We start from the raw sequence: 18154 nt of genomic DNA, 5'->3' as shown, positions 1-18154 counted from the left end.
AAAGATTAAAATAAAGAACTAATGAAGCAACTTGAATCATTCAAAGCTATTGAAGAAGAAAAAAATTCTTGTATTAAGAAGTTGGAAGAAGAAATAAATATAGCAACTCAAGAGTTAGGCAAAACTCATAAAGATAATTTGAATAAAAAGGATCTAGAAGTAAATGAATTCAAAAAGGCAATAGAGGATAAATAAAAAATTATCTATAACTTTACCAAAGGTAAAGAAAACTTTGAAAAGATGATTGGACAGCAAAGGCTTCATGGGAACAAAAAGGAATAGGCTATAACGGTAAAGCAAATAAAAGGAACAAAAAGCTATACATGGGATACTTTGTTAAGGAAGTTAAGTATTATGCTAGCACTTCATCAAAATAACAAACATGAACACACCACTTTCTATATGTGCAAGACTTTAGGTCATGTAATGTTTAATTGCCCATTAAAAAGAAAGTATGTTAAAGTTCAAGGAGAATGGAAAGCCAATAATGGAACTAACAACAAAACAAAGAAAGTCAAAAGAATTTTGGTTCCAAAAACTAACACATAGTATCCCTCATTGTAGGTTTGCTTTAGGACAACAACGTCATCGGATAAATGGTACTTGGACAGCGGGTGCTCAAGGCACATGACCGATGACAAGACCAAGTTCACTACGTTAAAACAAAAGGATGGGGGATACGTCATCTTTGGCAACAATGCCAAAGTTAAAATCATTGGCATCGAAAAAATTGGTAAAGAACCTTCCCTCACTATAGATAGTGTGCTATTAGTAGAAGGATTAAAACATAACCTTTTAAGTATTAGTCAATTAAGTGACAAAGGATTCGAAATAATCTTTATGAAATAAAAATATGTTATCCAAAATCCTAAGAACAAAGAAACTCTGTTTATAGCTGGTAGAATAAATAATGTCTATTGCATAAATCTTGAGAAATTAGTAAATCAAAACATAACTTGTTTGACAGCAATGAATGAAGTAAGTTGGTTATGGCATAGGAAACTAGGACATGCAAGCATGGACCTACTATCCAAATTATCTAAGAAAAATATTGTAAAAGGACTACCAAATTCTAAATTCTTAAAAGATAAGATGTGTGATGCATGCCAAAAGGGAAAACAAGTAAAAACAAGCTTCAAAAAGAAAAAAATACATATCCACCAAAAGACCCCTAGAACTCTTGCACCTAGACTTATTTGGTCGAACTAGAACCTTTATTTTAGGAGGAAAACAATATGCTTTTGTAATAGTAGATGATTATTCAAGATTTACTTGGGTAATATTTCTAGCAAACAAAGATGAAGCTTGTAACCTATTAATAACCTTATGCAAGAAATTACAAAAATGAGAAGGGCTATAATGTAACAAGCTTTAGAAGTGACTAAGGTAGGGAGTTTAAAAACAAAGAAGTTGATAAATTTTTTAATGAACATGGAATAAATCATAGTTTTTCAGCACCGAGAACTCCACAAAAAAATGGAGTTGTAGAAAGAAAAAATAGAACTCTACAAGAAATGGCAAGAACAATGCTGAATGAAAATAATCTACCTAAATACTTTTGGGCAGAAGTTGTAAATTCAACATGCTATATTGTAAATAGGGTATCGATAAGATCAAAAATAGACAAAACACCATATGAACTTTGGAAAGGTAGAAAACCTAATATTTCCTACTTTCATGTATTCAGATGCAAATGTTTTATCCTTAACACTAAAGATGATTTAGGAAAGTTTGATGCAAAATCTGATGAAGGTATCTTCCTAGGTTACTCTATAAATAGTAAAGGTTATAGGGTTTATAATAAAAGAACCTTTACTATTATAGAATCAATACACATAACATTTGATGAATCAAACAATCATGACAATAAAAATGAGAATGATTAGGAAGAAGATACTCCACAAAAAGAAGAAGATCTTAAAATAAAAGAAGAAAATAATAATGATGCTCTAGATGAAAACCTTATAGAAAATCTGAAGCTTCCTAAAGAATGGAGATATGATAAAAATCATCCAAAAGAACAAATTCTTGGTGAAACATCAAAAGGAATAACCACTAGAGCCTCATTAAAAAATATTTGCAACCATTATGCCTTTTTATCTCAAGATGAACCCAAAAATATTAAAGAAGCTTTAAATGATGATTCTTGGATCATAACTATGCAGGAGGAACTAAATCAATTTGAAAAGAGTCAAGTGTGGGAACTTATGCCTAAACCCAAAGATAAATCAGTCATATGAACTAGATGGGTGTTTAGAAATAAAAAGGATGAAAATGGAGTAGTTGTAAGAAATAAAGCTAGGCTAGTAGCACAAGGTTATAATCAAGAAGAAGGAATTGATTACGATGAAACCTTTGCTCTCGTAGCAAGAATGGAAGCAATAAGAATGTTTCTAGCTTTTGCAGCCCATAAGGATTTTAAGTTATATCAAATGGATGTAAAAAGTGTATTCTTAAATGGATATATAAATGAAGAAGTGTACGTCAAACAACCTCCAGGTTTTGATAATTTGAAAAATCCAAACCATGTATTTAAATTGACAAAAGCTCTTTATGGTTTGAAACAAGCTCTGAGAGCTTGGTATGAAAGGTTAAGTAAATTTCTACTTAAAAATGAATTTACAAAAGGAATTGTTGATAGTACTTTATTTATTAAATCCAAAAACAAAGATATGCTAATAGTTCAAATATATGTGGAAGATATTATATTTGGAGCTACAAATGAAGATCTATGCAAGGACTTTGCCACATGTATGCAAAAAGAATTTGAAATGAGTATGATAGGGGAGCTAAATTATTTTCTAGGATTACAAATTAAACAAGCTAAAAATAGAACATTTATAAATCAAACTAAATACATCAAAGATATGCTCAAAAAGTTTGATATGGAACAAAGTAAACCCATAGGAACTCCTATGAGTACATCCACAAGCCTTGATAGAGATGAAAAAGGAAAACAAGTAGACATAACACACTATAGAGGAATTATTGGTAGTTTACTATATCTAACTACTAGTAGACCTGATATTATGTTTAGTGTGTGTATGTGTGCTTGGTTTCAATCAGCACCTAAGGAATCTCACCTAACAGCCGTTAAGAGAATACTTAGGTACTTACTAGGAACACTTGATCTAGGTTTATGGTATCCAAAGGACACTGACTTTAAAATGATAAGTTACTCCGATGTTGATTATACTGGATGTAAGATTGATAGAAAAAGTACTAGTGGCACATGTCACTTCCTAGGACATTCCTTAGTACCATGGTTTTCAAAGAAACAAAACTCTATAGCCTTATCAACCGCTGAAGCTGAGTATGTAGCAGTCGGAAGTTGTTGCGCACAAATCTTATACATGAAACAACAATTAAAAGACTTTAATCTAGATTATAAGACAATACCAATAAAGTGTGATAACACTAGCGCCATAAATATATCTAAAAACCCAATTTCACACTTAAGAACCAAACATATAGATATAAGACATCATTTTTTGAGAGATCATGTTCAAAAAGAGGATATAATTCTTGAGTTTATCAATAAAAATGACCAATGGGCTGACATTTTTACAAAACCCCTAAGTGAAGAAAGATATATGCATATTAGGAGAGAACTTGGGCTTCTCCATAGCAGAGAAGTTTATTAGAAAAAGAATTACAACATTCCTCTGAACTTCAGTTGTCTAAACTACACTTCCTAGACGACTAAACACTGTAGCAAATAGGTTTAGATGACTGAACCTGGAAGTTCAGACGTCTAGGAGCCTATTGTCTCTTCAAATTCTGGAATTAAAAATCTTTAGATGACTGAAGTTAATCTTCAGTCATCTGAAGTCTCGGGGTTTAAATATAACTAACGGACTAAAACCCTAATTTTAGACTTCTTAAGTTGGTTGCTCAACTCATTCGAACATTTTCCTCTCTATCTCTTCTTCTCCTTACTCAAAAAACCCTCAACCAAAGCTTGTATCCCTCTTCAAAGAATCACTTTACGAAATCTAAGGTATCCAAAATCAAGTATCTCCATACCTCGTATCAAGCAAACTGCCAACCGAGGGTCTTCATCTGGTAAAGATGCTCAAAATCTTGACAAGTGGCTTGTGGCTTCTCGAGCCCGACTTCGTTATCGTACTTCACTCAGTGCAGTAGATCCAATCCTAAGTAAAATTTTGGATATCTCATTTTTCACTACTGAATTTCCTAATATCCTTCCCTTATTTCATGCCATAGGTTGGTTTGATTTTATCACCCAGCAACCTAAAGGATGTTTTCCTCATCTTGTCAAAATATTTTATGCTAATATGACAAATGAAAATGAGATTATTTCTTCGGAAGTTAAAGGAAAGAAAATTTTGCTAAATTCTAAAATATTGTCTCCCATTTTCAAAATTACTCCAGGTGAATTCAACTGTCCCATATTTGCTCAATCCTGGATTCTAGAAGAAGGATTCACTCCAAAAATTTTCCTTCCAATGATCATGGAAAACGACCTAACTATTTTGGGCATCGTCCGTTATACAAACAATTAAGCTTAAAAGGCCAAATTCTACACAAAATTGTTGCAAACAACATCCTACCTAAACAAGGCTCTTTTGATCATCTTTCCTATATTGAATGCTTTGTTCTTTGGTGTCTTCTTAAAGGAAAGAAGCTAGACCTGGCTAGCTTAATCATTCGATGGATGTGGACCAAACTTGAATCCTCCTGAGTTGTTATTCCCTATGGAGGGATTCTTCCTCTTTTTTTCAACCATCTTCATGTTGCAAATAGTTCTAAATTCTTTATCAAAAGAACCTGCTATGATCTTTTCAATGAGTCCTCTCTAAAGTAAATGGGGTATGACAAGGGGAGTTCAGGATGGTACTTGAAATCAGGTAGGACTCAATATGCATCTACAGTGCCAGCCTCAGCTGCAGCCTCAGGTTCAACTTCAGTCTCAGCCTCAGCTTCAGCATCAGTATCAGCAGCAGCACAATCTTCTTCTACACAGGATCTTGTTTTATCTCATGATACGCCTTCATGGTTCTTATCATTCCAAAGGGATTTCTCCAGTTTCTCCTCTAAAGTATGTACTGGGCTTCAGAATATTAAAGAAAAGGTTACATCCCTTGATCAGCGTGTCACTCACATAGAAAAGTATCAGGCTAGATCTTCTAGGGGAGGTGATCCCATGGATATTAGCTCCACTCCTCAAAGTGGAGATGACGATAATGACTCTGCATAAAATGAATGAGATTATGAAGAAGAAGGTAATGAAGTAGATACTGAAGAAGAAGGAACGCAAGAAGAAGAAGAAGAAGAAGAAGAAGAGCAAGGAGATGGCTCTAAAGAAGAAGGATAAGATAGTTAGAAACTACCTAGCCTAGGATACTATGAAACTTTTTGCATGTAATAGAGTATTAGGACTTATGTACCTCATATGTTTGTAACCATGGTGCTATGAAACTTTTTGTGTTACATTTCTGCTACTTGTAAGGGAGCATATAATTTTTTTTGAAACATCTCTAGATGACCCTTTGTACTAACTACATCTTGTTATAAGAATGTCTTCTTGATGGATTTTCATAATCCTATTATTCTTTTTGACTAACGACAAAGGGGGAGAGAGTGTTCTTAGTAAAGATAAAATAAAAATATAAGCAGTATCAATATCAGCAATAACCAGATATGGACATGATGAACTTATAAAGAATACGTATGAACATATGAACATGGATTTTTGATGAACTACATATGGACATAATGAACTAGCAAAGAATACACATGAACACATTATGAACATGGATTTTTTATGAACTACATGGCTATCTACATGGTTCCTTGGTTTGCTTAAAGCATTGGTAGATAAAGCAAGTTCAAGCACATATCCAAAGAACTTCAAAAGAAAAAAGAATGAGAATGATCTCAAGCATGGTGTCGCGACGTCCCGGGAGCGCGTGTGCCCCAGGCGGCGAAATTAAAATCATTTTAATATTTTCATGGAAAAACATGGAATGTCGAAGTCGCCACTAACCTTTAGTGTGGTTAGAACATGTGATGACTACCCTGTTAGGGGTAAAATAGGTCTACATTATCAGAATTAGGATCGGGAATTCGGTTACGTGAGAGGAAGGTACAAGCACCCCCTACGCGCCCGTTCTTATGAACGGTACCTAATTAATTTGAAATTATCTCTAAGTTAATCTAATAAGTCTTTAAATTACTCCTTTTTGTGAATTTATAAATACCTATGAAAAATAAATAAATATATACATATATTCCCTCTGAGCTTACCTGCAGCTCGAAGGCTCATACCCCCGCATTAAAATCATAGGGATAAAAATCGAAAATAATTTAAAATACACTCCCTAGACTTTGAAAATCGTATAGAATTTTTAGTAGGAAAGTACTAATATGGGAGGTTTTAACATATATTAATAAGATAATAAGTGAAAATATTACACTATCCCTAATAATATTAATAATAACACATATCTACTAAGATATTACGAGTACTAAAATAAGTAATATAATCCCACATACCATGTGCATTAAGATCATAAATACATATTATTACTTAAGATATTATATCACTGAATTATTACCTAAAAATACTCAAATCACTATATATAATTACCTAGAGTCCTAAGTTACTAAATACATTGCCTTATTACTAATATGTAATTGCCTAAAACCCTACTTTACTAAATAGGTATCATTACTCAAAGTATTACTTTTATTACTAAATATGTAAAAACCCTAAGTTGCTAATATGTGATATACATGTAACTAAAATTATTAATTTACATATAATGTCAATAAAACACCAAGCTATTAAATATGTAATACCACATTATCACAATAATAAATTTACAATATTATAAAAATGCTAATTAATATAATAAATATATAATATCAATAAAAATTCTACCACACTAACATTAATCATTTAACATATATACAATAGATACTACAAAAATCTAACCCTACAATATGAACATTAACATCAATAACAAAATTCAAACTTTGAATGCTAAAACGACAAAAATTCTACAATAATAATAATAATTGTTCAACCATAAACACAACAAAAATGTAAACATGAATATCAACATTTAAACAAATCTTACAGTATTGTAAACCCTACACCATGAATATTAATTAATGTATAACAACAAGACAAAAAAAGCATATATATTAAACATTAAAGCAAACATTACAATCCTAAAACCTTACAATAACAACCCTAGAGTATATGTAAACATTATCATAAAAAAAACTTTGAAACTACTCCAACAATTAATAATCTCAAACCCCAGATAAATATAAACAAGAAATAATGTGACTAATTCAACACCAATAAAAAAGTTTAACTTAAATAATAACAATAAATCAAGCATACTGAACATATAAATAATAAAACATACTAAAAAGACTCAAAATATTATCTTATCAATACTTGACCCTAAATAATACAATACCAATTCAATATATATATACATACACACACACATAATACAACAACAAAAGATATATACTTATATATATATATATATATATATATATATATATATATTTAACTATAAATTATTAAATAAATACACAAATACACAGAAATCTAGAATTTAAAACAAACAAAAGAAAATTCTACAGTAAAAATGACTAGTTAGTATCACAGAAAAATAAAAAAAACAATACACATGGGTATATGTAATGAACTATATGTGAGGTGTGTGTGTTCCCTGTTCATGGTGCCGTGTGTGTGTGTGTGTATCGTGTTTGAGTGCAGGGACTTACAGAGGGGGGCTGCAGTCGGGAGAAGCCGATGGCGACGGGAGCAAGCGACGGCGACGGTGACGGGGACGGGAGTGAGTGACGATGGTTGCTGCGCGTGGCCTCGGATCTGTGGACGGCTGGGTCGTTTCCGGGGAGGCTCGCTACTGCTACTGGAATGGATGGTCGCTGCGGTGGCTGCTGGTGTGCTCAGGTGGCTGTGTGGACGGCTGGGTCGTTGTCGATGCTGGGAGCAGGACTGCTGCAGAGGCTCGCTACTGCTATCGGAATGGATGGCCGCTGCGGTGGCTACTGGTGTGCTCGGGTGGCTGTGTGGATGTCTCCGAGAAGAAGAAGAAGAAGAAGAAGAAGAAGAAGAAGTTGAAGAGTAGCGGCTGGAGTTGCCGCTGCTGCTGTGCGAGTGAACCAGAGAAGCAAAAAAAACAGAGTTTTTTTTCTTCTTTTTTTTTTTTTTTTGGCCGTGCAATACCGTCCCTCGGTTGTGTCTGTGCTGTGTGCAGCGCCCCCCTTTTTATAAAATTTTCAACCCTAAAAAAAATCCTTCTTTTCTTTTCCTTTTTCATTTTTTTTCTCTTCATACTTTTATGGTAACAATATATACAATAATAATGATAATAATAATAAAAATAATAATAATAATAATAATAATAGTGGTAATAACAATGAAAAATAATAATAATCATAGATAATAAAAATAATGGGGCAATAATAATAATAATAAATTAAATATAATAATAAGAATAATTATAATTATAATAATGATAATAGTGGTAGAATAATAATAACAATAATATTTGAAAATAAATAATAATAATAATAATAATAAATATGATATTAGTAAAATGGTAAAATAATAAATGAAATTTAAAAAATAACAAAGATAATAAAAAATAAAATAATATTAATATTAATATAATAATAATAACAATAGCAAGATAATAAAGTGATAATAATAATATTTTAAAAATAATAATAAAATCAAAATAATAATAATAATAATAATAATAATAATAATAATAATAATAATAATAATGATACTAATAATAGTAAAAATAATAATGATAATAAAGTAATAATAATATTTAAAAATAATAATTGTATTAATAATAATAGTAATAATAATAATAATAATAATAATATTGGGCCTGGGTAAAAATGGGGTGTCTACAGCTGCCCCTCTTTGTAGGATTCGTTGCTTCAAAGTAAAAGTAGGAGCTCTCCTACGTTATTTGTGGCAATAAACCTGCAAAGATTAAAGTCGCTGATTTTGGACTAGGCCCAATGCATCAAAAGAGTGGGACAGTAGATGGTCAATAAGGTGGGACCGCGAAGGGTCAATAAGAGTGGGACCGTGAAAGGTCAATAAGATGAGACCATGATGGGTCAAGAAGAGTGGAACCGCGATGAGTCAATAAGGTGGGACCGCAAAGGGTCAATAAGGTGGGACCGTGAAAGGTCAATAAGGTGGGACCGTGATAGGTCAATAAGGTGGAACCGTGATGAGTCAAGAAGAGTAGGACCGCGAAGGGTCAATAAGGTGGGACCCCGATGGGTCAATAAGGTGGGACCTCGAAGGGTCAATAAGGTGGGACCGTGAAGGGTCAATAAGAGTGGGACCGTGAAGGGCCAATAAGAGTGGACCGCGATGGGTCAATAAAAGTGGACCGCGATGGGTCAATAAGAGTAGGACCGTGAAGGGTCAATAAGGTGGGACCGCGATGGGTCAATAAGGTGGGACATCGAAGGGTTAATAAGGTGGGACTGCGAAGGGTCAATAAGAGTGGGACCGTGAAGGGCCAATAAGAGTGGACCGCGATGGGTCAATAAAAGTGGACCGCGATGGGTCAATAAGGTGGGACCGCGAATGGTCAATAAGGTGGGACCGCGATGGGTCAATAAGAGTGGAACCGTGAAGGGTCAATAAGGTAGGACCGCAAAGGGTCAATAAGGTGGGACCGCGAAGGGTTAATAAGAATGGGACCGCGATGGGTCAATAAGGTGGGACCGCGAAGAGTCAATAAGGTGGGATCGCGAAGAGTCGATAAGGTGGGACCACGAAGGGTCAATAAAAGTGGACCACGATAGGTCAATAAAAGTGGACCGTGATAGGTCAATAAAAGTGGACTGCGATGGGTCAATAAGAATGGGACCGTGATAGGTCAATAAAAGTGGACCTCGATGGGTCAATAAAAGTGGACCGCGATGGGTCAATAAGAATGGGACCGTGATGGGTCAATAAGGTGGAACCGTGAAGAGTCAATAAGGTGGGACTGCGATGGGTCAATAAGGTGAGACCACGAAGGGTCAATAAAAGTGAAACCGCGAAGGGTCAATAAGGTGGGACTGCAAAGGGTCAATAAGAATGAGACCGCGATGGGTCAATGAGGTGGGACCGCGAGGAGTCAATAAGGTGGGACCGGGTTGGGTCAATAAAAGTGGACCGCGATGGGTCAATAAAAGTGAGACCGTGAAGGGTCAATAAGAGTGAATAAAATGATCAAAATAATTTGGATGAAATTGCTAGCATGAATGAGATAATCAAGAAAGCTTTGAGGCTATCCAACACCTCGGTTTCGTCGTGAATAGCACCATTTTTGGATGTGAAGGCTGATGCCTTAATTTCAAGGTAGATGACTCAATTTGGACCAAGGGGATGGCTACTCTATATGGATGATCAATCAAGTATGAGGTCTCGAGATATTTGGGAAGTGTCCTCAAGTGTAAGGTTCTAAGTCCTGAAAAATTGCTTCACTAAGGATGATCAATCGGGTGCCAAGTCTCGAGACCTTTTGGAACCTGTCCTTGGGTGTAAGGCTTAGAATTACTCCACCAGGGATTATTGAATGGGAATGAAATCCCGAGTTTATTTGGTTGTCTTTAGATTACCCTCTTTGAGACTCAACAACCAATGCATCAATTGCTTCCCGAGGTCAACTGCCATAGTTTCAAAGTATGTCAATCTGTGCATGGGGGTCAGCTGCCCCAGTTTCAAAATATGTCTAGACAAGAATAGCTTAGTCAAGGATGCAAACGGATTATTCAGAAGTTTATTTAACTAGGAAAGTATGAATGAATGGTGCTCCATTGCTATTTGTATGCATGTTGCTATCTAAGATGCTAGAATGCAGTGATATGTTGCTATGTGTGCATAATAATGCGTGAATGCAAAGATGTATGCATATTGAATGAGATGCCCTTTATATTTTCTTTCTTATGCAATGCATGAAATGTATGGTAATGAATGAAATGCATGGTAATGCATGAATATTTTCTCCTTCCAACGTGCTTGTAATCGACAACCCAATCTCTGATCTTGGGTGTGCTTTCAAATTCCAAGTTGCCGCTGATTCTGGTCATGCTTCAAATTCCAAAAGGCACTCAAAATCTGCCCCAGTGTTTATATGTCACCAGTCATAGCCCTATTTTCAAATTTTATTTTGTCATGAAAGCTCCTGAATTTGCTCCAATAGAACTTAAAAATTGCCCCAGTTTCGATCCTTGTCCACTGATCTTGGCTATGTTATCATTGTGCACTCTGATATGAAGGCATCGGAATTAGTCCAGACAAAACTCAAACCAACATCTGCCCCTGTTACCGTCATTTGTTACTGATATTGGCTTTAATTTTCTGGACTCATCCGACCATGGAGGTGATTGGCTTGGCTCAAATGAAACTCGATCACTAAATCTGCCTCAGTTGAATGGATCTATAACTGATCTTGACCCTATTTTCATATTCCAATCTGGTAAGAAGGTGCTTGAATGAGTCCCATTGAACTCAATTCTTCTTGGGTAAGCGAATCTTTGAAACTTGACATGACATCTGCCCCAGTTAAACTGCTCTTTCTCTACAGGGATCTTCTTTATATAAATTGCTAGTGATTCTGAAACCCTTTGACTATCCATCCTCCTTTAAAACCTTGAAGGGCAAGGAGATTTTTTTTGTTTTTTGTAATACATGATGACGTGCCAATTTACTAACGAGCTCGTAACAAACCCAATTCTGTTCTTGGCCATATTTTTGAATTCCCAATTGACATAGATGTCCCTGAATGTGTTCTTATGAAACTCGGCATGACACCCACCCTAGTAGATGCATTTGTAGCTGATCATGTCTATCTTACATTTTCTCCACAAGGACGTTCTTTGGATTGCATCCTTAATGTTTTAAAATCTCTTTGAAATTTAAATGAATAAACACGCAATCAGATAACTCAATCTTAATAGGAATATGGATGGAATGCACAAACTTGCTTGACTTTGCTTGATTTTTTGTGCTTGTTAAATAGGAGACAAATTTTACCAGTACTTTGACACTAATGTAACTTTGCTAGCTTAGAGAATCATATCAATGGGCAAAACCTTTTTTTTTTTTTTTTTCATTATCATTTTTTTTTCATCATTTTTATATTAGCCTCATAACCATAACTTCTCCACTGTATCACCACTTAGAGGTTACTTCTTGCTTATTTTAAGCTTGTCTCAAACTCCCTGTCTTGAATTATAACTAGTATCTCATTAGGTAGTCTGATTAATATTCCGATCTCAAAGTGGACTTTGAGACACGGGACGAAATGTAGGCTTAGGATTTAAGTTTCACCAAGAATAAGGAAACTAAGGCTCAAAAATCCCATCCCCTAATAAAGATTTCTGCCCCAGTGGTGCAATATTCGCAAAGTATTGACCGAACTTGTCATTTGAACAAGTTGCCTACGTACCTTTGCAGGATCAGGTCATTACGTAGTTCAGACTCATCATTGAGTCTGACAAATCATTTGAGACAACAATGTATACCAATCTGGTCAAGACTTTCATTTGGACCGCAATGTAGGCTAATGGTATGGGTTAAAAAAAGAAAGATTTAAATAAGGCCCAAAATTTATCGATTTCATTAAGGGTAATTTGGTCAAAGATCACATATGTAGTATGTCCCATATTTTTCTTTCTTCTTCCTTTTCTTCTTTTTTCTCTTTCTTTTTTTCTCATTTTTTCATCATCTTCTTCTTTTAATGTAACTTTTTCTTTTACTTTTATGAAGAAATCTTAACTTCATTTTCATTTGAACTTCAACTGGGACCAATCTTTTAAAAAAACTGTCCCAGTGTGAGGTGTGATCCTTCAATAGGTTAATCAAGGAATGAATTTTTCAGGGTCAAAAGGATTGTCAAGGGATTTCTTCTTTGACTTTCTTTAGGGTAGCAGAACAATGGCCTACCATCATTTTAGTAGTGATCATTGCCTCAAATGATTTGTCAAACACTAGGAGACCCAAACCCAGGTTGAATTTTTGATGAGCTGACTTTTAAGAAAAGATTGGTTTAACATCCAGGCTCAACTTGGTTAACAAATGGTAAATCAATATTTGGTTCCTTTTAGGGATACTGGTCGACCAAAGATGGCCACCCCTCATTTGATCACAATATAATCATCATACCTTTAAGACACCAATCATAGATAACAAAGACAAGAGACTTTTTCATCGATTTTATCAAACGAATGTAGAACAAAACTTGATAAGTCGTTTCTGTATATTTCTCCTATGACTCTTCATCATTTTGAAATCCATATCCCAACCAGGCTTTTGACAATATCTTGAAATGGGGGGGGGTCTTCAGAGGCTTTTCATAATAATAGTGGTAATAACAATGAAAAATAATAATAATCATAGATAATAAAAATAATGGGGCAATAATAATAATTATAAATTAAATATAATAATAATTATAATTATAATTATAATAATGATAATAGTGGTAGAATAATAATAACAATAATATTTGAAAATAAATAATAATAATAATAATAATAATAATAATAATAATAATAATAGTAAATATGATATTAGTAAAATGGTAATAAAATAATAAATGAAATTTAAAAAATAACAAAGATAATAAAAAATAAAATAATAATAATATTAATATAATAATAATAACAATAGCAAGATAATAAAGTGATAATAATAATATTTTAAAAATAATAATAAAATAAAAATAATAATAATAATAATAATAATAATAATAATAATAATAATAATAATAATAATAATGATACTAATAATACTAATAATAGTAAAAATAATAATGATAATAAAGTAATAATAATATTTAAAAATAATAATTATAATAATAATAATAATAATAATAATAATAATAATAATAATAATAATATTGGGCCTAGGTAAAAATGGGGTGTCTACACATGGCATATAAAGTTTTTAGGAAATCCATTGTAAGTATTTCAAAGTTAAATATTGATTGAAGTATGTTTTGAAGCTTTTCCACGAGAATATGAGGACTTAAAAACCTATTTAGGATTATTAAAACAAGTTTTGATTAAGAGAGTAAATCATTTTTTTTACAAAAAATATTTTCAGCAGCTTTTTGTCTGTTCAAATGACTGAACTCTTTGTTCAGATGACTGAAGTTGTAACTTCAGATGATTGAACTTCATGTTAAGATGTCTGAAGAATTACTTCAGACGTTTGAAGAATAAGCTCAAACGTCTGAAGATTTTCTGGGAAGAAACAAAATCAGGCAGTAACTGTTCAGATGATTGAACCTGGACTTTGGTCATCTGAACTCCACTCTTTGGTCGTCTGAACCCTATCTTCGGTCATCTAACCATGTGTCCAGTTCATATTTTAAAGGGTCTCAGGAACTTCAGATGACTGAACTCGACTCTTCGGTCATCTAAACACTGTTCAACGGGCAAATTTTTTAAAGTTTAATATTTTAAATAATAGTTGCTTGGGCTCCAAACTTTCTAAAAACTTGGGAAATTATCTAAGGAAACTTTAGCAACAAGGAAACTTGTTTGAAAGCCTATAAATAAATGCTTTTTGTAAATCAAAATATACCAAGTATTGAAAATCTCTCATTAGCTCTCTTGCTCTCAAAGCCTCATCTTGATCATCTCTTGCAAACTGAAATTTTTGTGATTCTAATATTCTTGTTCATCAATTCCTGAAGTTAGATTGTTGATTTCTCATATGGAGAAAAGGAATTTGGTGAATCTCTTGTTAAGCTTCAAAAGTGTATTTCATTCTTGATATCTATCTTTTGAAGTACATAGTTTTAAATTGTACTAATATGCTCTTTGTGTGAGCATTTCTTGTACACATCTTCTTATTATTTCTCTTGTATATTTTGGACGATTCCAGGTTGTTGGATCATTGACCAAACAAGGGTATATTTTTTGGAGAAGGTGGGCTCTAGCCTTAGCAAAGGAGTGATTGTAAACAGGTGTTGTTCCACCCAGTAACGGAACTGCTATAGTGGAACCCTTCGGTATTTTGCCAAGGGCGAGGACGTAGGCTGTGTTGAAGCCGACCCTCGTAAAAACCTTGTGTCTTTCTTTCTTCTTTACTTATTACTTTCTGTACAATTTGTTGTTGTGTGTTTTAAAGTGCAGATTGCGGGATCTAAAGTTAGAATCAAAGGAAGACCCTTGATATTTAGAAAGTACCTTTCAATTGACCGTTTGCGGAAACCCAAAAGGGAGTACGTTGGTTAATCTGTGAAAATCTTAATCAAGAGAAGTGCATACAAAGGTTTTGTCCAAAGAAGGTTGAGAATGTCTGCAGGGTAGCTGATAAAAATTCTAAAATTCTTGCATTATTGGTTGAATTGTTTAATTTGGTTGATTGGATTGTGAATTTAAATTTCAGTATCTTGAAGTGTGATTGTTAGTTAATTGCTTTATTAATTTGGTGTCATAAGTATTAAAAATAAAAAGAATCCAATTCACCCCCCTCTTGGGAAGCTATTCCTAATTTCATATATATATATAATATTGGGTTTCTCATATTTTCACACCTGAGTAAAACATTTCCATACGATAACATAGTATCATTTCTCAATACAAAACACATTTCTCAATTTCTAATACTTTCCTAGTATAAATTTATTATTTCAAAATTCCTCACGCCACATAATTTTTCACCTGATATTCATATTATAATTATCATAGTGAAAATATCATAATCTCATTTTCACATATTTACTCAACTAGTAGTTTCTAAAAATGACTATTATAATATATTCCCCTTACCTGCTAACTGAGAGGCTTGCAAAAACCCCTAAATCCACGCCCGCGGCATTTGAAGCTTAAAACCCTGAAATCACATTTCCCCAGTTCAATCAACTCAACCCCAGAATTAAAATTATCCTAATATTCCTAGGCTCACATGCTCCTATTAACTGGTTAAATTCTATAAATGCGGGTTGGATCCCCTTCCCATGTTTAAATTTAATTCCTATCATATTTAAAAATACCATTATGATCAAATCCCCACATTTTAATCTAATTCCAAAATATTCCCTAAAAATATGATATAATCAAATACTCCAATTTAATAATCACATATTATAATTTAACCGGTTGAATTTCTAAAATAATTGACTTAATTTGTACTCCTCACCTTAGCCTTGGAGTGGTTAGGATCCCCAGATCAAAAATCCGCTCCAATTAACTTACTCAAAATTGAAACCGAGACCCTATGGTGGTGTTCGGTCACTAGTTTGGCTGAATATTGGGGACAAATTGATGAGAGAGAGTGGTTTACCTTATCCCAAGAGTGGTGCTTACGAAGCCCTAATCACAAATCCACTACGGTTAAAACGTTGGTGGCCGAGATAGGAACTCAATGGTATTTTCCATTCTTCGATCGATGCATTTTGGTCAAGGAAATCGAGGAGAGACAGAGAGATGGTGAAGGAGAGAGAAGGTTGAGAGAGAGAGAAGGAGAATGCGTGAGGGGGGGGGGTTAAATTGAATCTAATTCAATTCTTAGGAAGAAAAGCTTCCTTAGAAAGTTTCTTGATTACGCATTTAAACTACGTAATTAGATGTTTTAATTTGTGCATTTGGGCGTACATTTTTAATTAAATACCTAATTACCCTAAATATTTTAATGTTTTGTCTTATTTATAATCTCAAAGTTTTATTGAGTAATCTATGAATTTTTGGCATTTTTTTATCGCAAGAAAATTTTTGGGAGCTAAAACCAATACCGATTCGTAATTTACACATAATTTTCCCGTCCGAGCTTTGATCAAGATGATTCAAAATCTTGGAGAAAGATGAGAAGATTATCTACAACTTCTATGCTTTGAGCTTTGAGAGAAATGGGTTCCAAGAGGGTCAAAATGGGGCTTGTTTGCTAAGAAATAAAAAGAAGAAGAAAGAAGGAAAGGAAAAAAAATAATAATAAAAAATATATTTACATTTGATGTGACCTGGCCATGCAACTGAGTCGGGTATCCTTGCTGGGTAGGTCGCAGACCCCCCCCTCCCCTCCCTCCATTAAAGTCTCTTCTTCTCTTCCTTTATAGACAACCCCCGCGAGCCTCCTCCTTCCCTTCTCCTTCTCCTTCTCCTTCTCCTTCTCCTTCCCCTCCTCTCTTCCCTCCCTCTTCTCTCTGCCAGTCTCGTGCCCCTCCTTGCTTCCCTCTCCCTCTCCCTCTCCCTCTCCCTTACTCTTTACTTCCCTATCTCCTCTCCCTTCTATCTTCTTCCTCCACCTATTGCCCATGCTCTTGCAACCCAACCCTGCCAGCCACCCCAAGCCCTTACCAGCTGCTACTGTGAACTCCTCCTCCAAGTGTTGCATCTGCCCAGCCTCCCTCTGCTCCCTTGCTAAAACTAAAGCCGAGCCCCTACCATCTACTGCCGTGAACTCCTCCTCCAGTTGTTACAGCTGCCTACCCTCCCTCTGCTCCTGCTGCTACTACCTGCGAATGGGTACTCCGAGAACCACCACCACTAAGCCACACTCGAAGTCTAGCTTGGCCAGCCACTACTCACGACCGCTCCACCTTGTTGTGTGCTGCCCTCCATCAACCTGAGACCTCCCTGTTGTAGTCTCCCCATGGCTCTATTTTCTCTCTCTCTCTCTCTCTCTCTCTTTTTCTTTTTCTCCTCTCCCATCTCTTCCTTTAGTCTTAGTTATTATTCTTAATTAAATGAATAATTGTATTTTTACTATTCTGATAAAATTTTAACTGAAGTTTCAATTTTTCAATTGTGATTATTTGTTTTCTTTATTTCTTATTTAATATTAGCAATAGATTTTAATTTTACGTTTGAAGTAGTTTTTAGTTGATTAAAGTTCAGGTTGGTCTTTTGAAAAAAAAAGGGAATAAAATACCAACAAGAAAAAAAATATTTAGTGTAGGTTAATTAAATTTCGAATCATTTATTGTGTTTGAGTTAAATTTTTGTTCTTTCTTGCATTAAAATTTATTTCTTTTTGTGTTGATTGAGGTTGTTCGAATTGCATGTTTAATTACACGTATGTGTTTGGTTGAGTTTTCATTATTGCGTGTTTTAATTATGTGTTAAAGTTAATGTCTTTAGCTTTCATTCCAAAGTTCAACGCATG

The 18154-nt window shown here is 34.1% G+C and overlaps 1 protein-coding gene across 1 annotated transcript; it reads right to left on the bottom strand.

The window, feature by feature from the left end:
- Window positions 1-4878: 4878 nt before the first annotated feature.
- Window positions 4879-17383, bottom strand: LOC131148300 (uncharacterized). Its single transcript, XM_058098017.1, has 3 exons — window positions 17010-17383; window positions 7774-8162; window positions 4879-4973 (listed from the first exon to the last, which is right to left on the bottom strand). Exons 1-3 carry the CDS (start codon window positions 17381-17383, stop codon window positions 4879-4881), a joined length of 858 nt encoding a protein of 285 aa, XP_057954000.1.
- Window positions 17384-18154: the final 771 nt, after the last annotated feature.

Source organism: Malania oleifera, chromosome 2 (genome assembly GCF_029873635.1).
Source record: "Malania oleifera isolate guangnan ecotype guangnan chromosome 2, ASM2987363v1, whole genome shotgun sequence".
Lineage (NCBI taxonomy): Eukaryota > Viridiplantae > Streptophyta > Magnoliopsida > Santalales > Ximeniaceae > Malania > Malania oleifera.
Note: the sequence above shows the minus strand (reverse complement) of the source record. Positions and strands in the feature narration are given on the sequence as shown.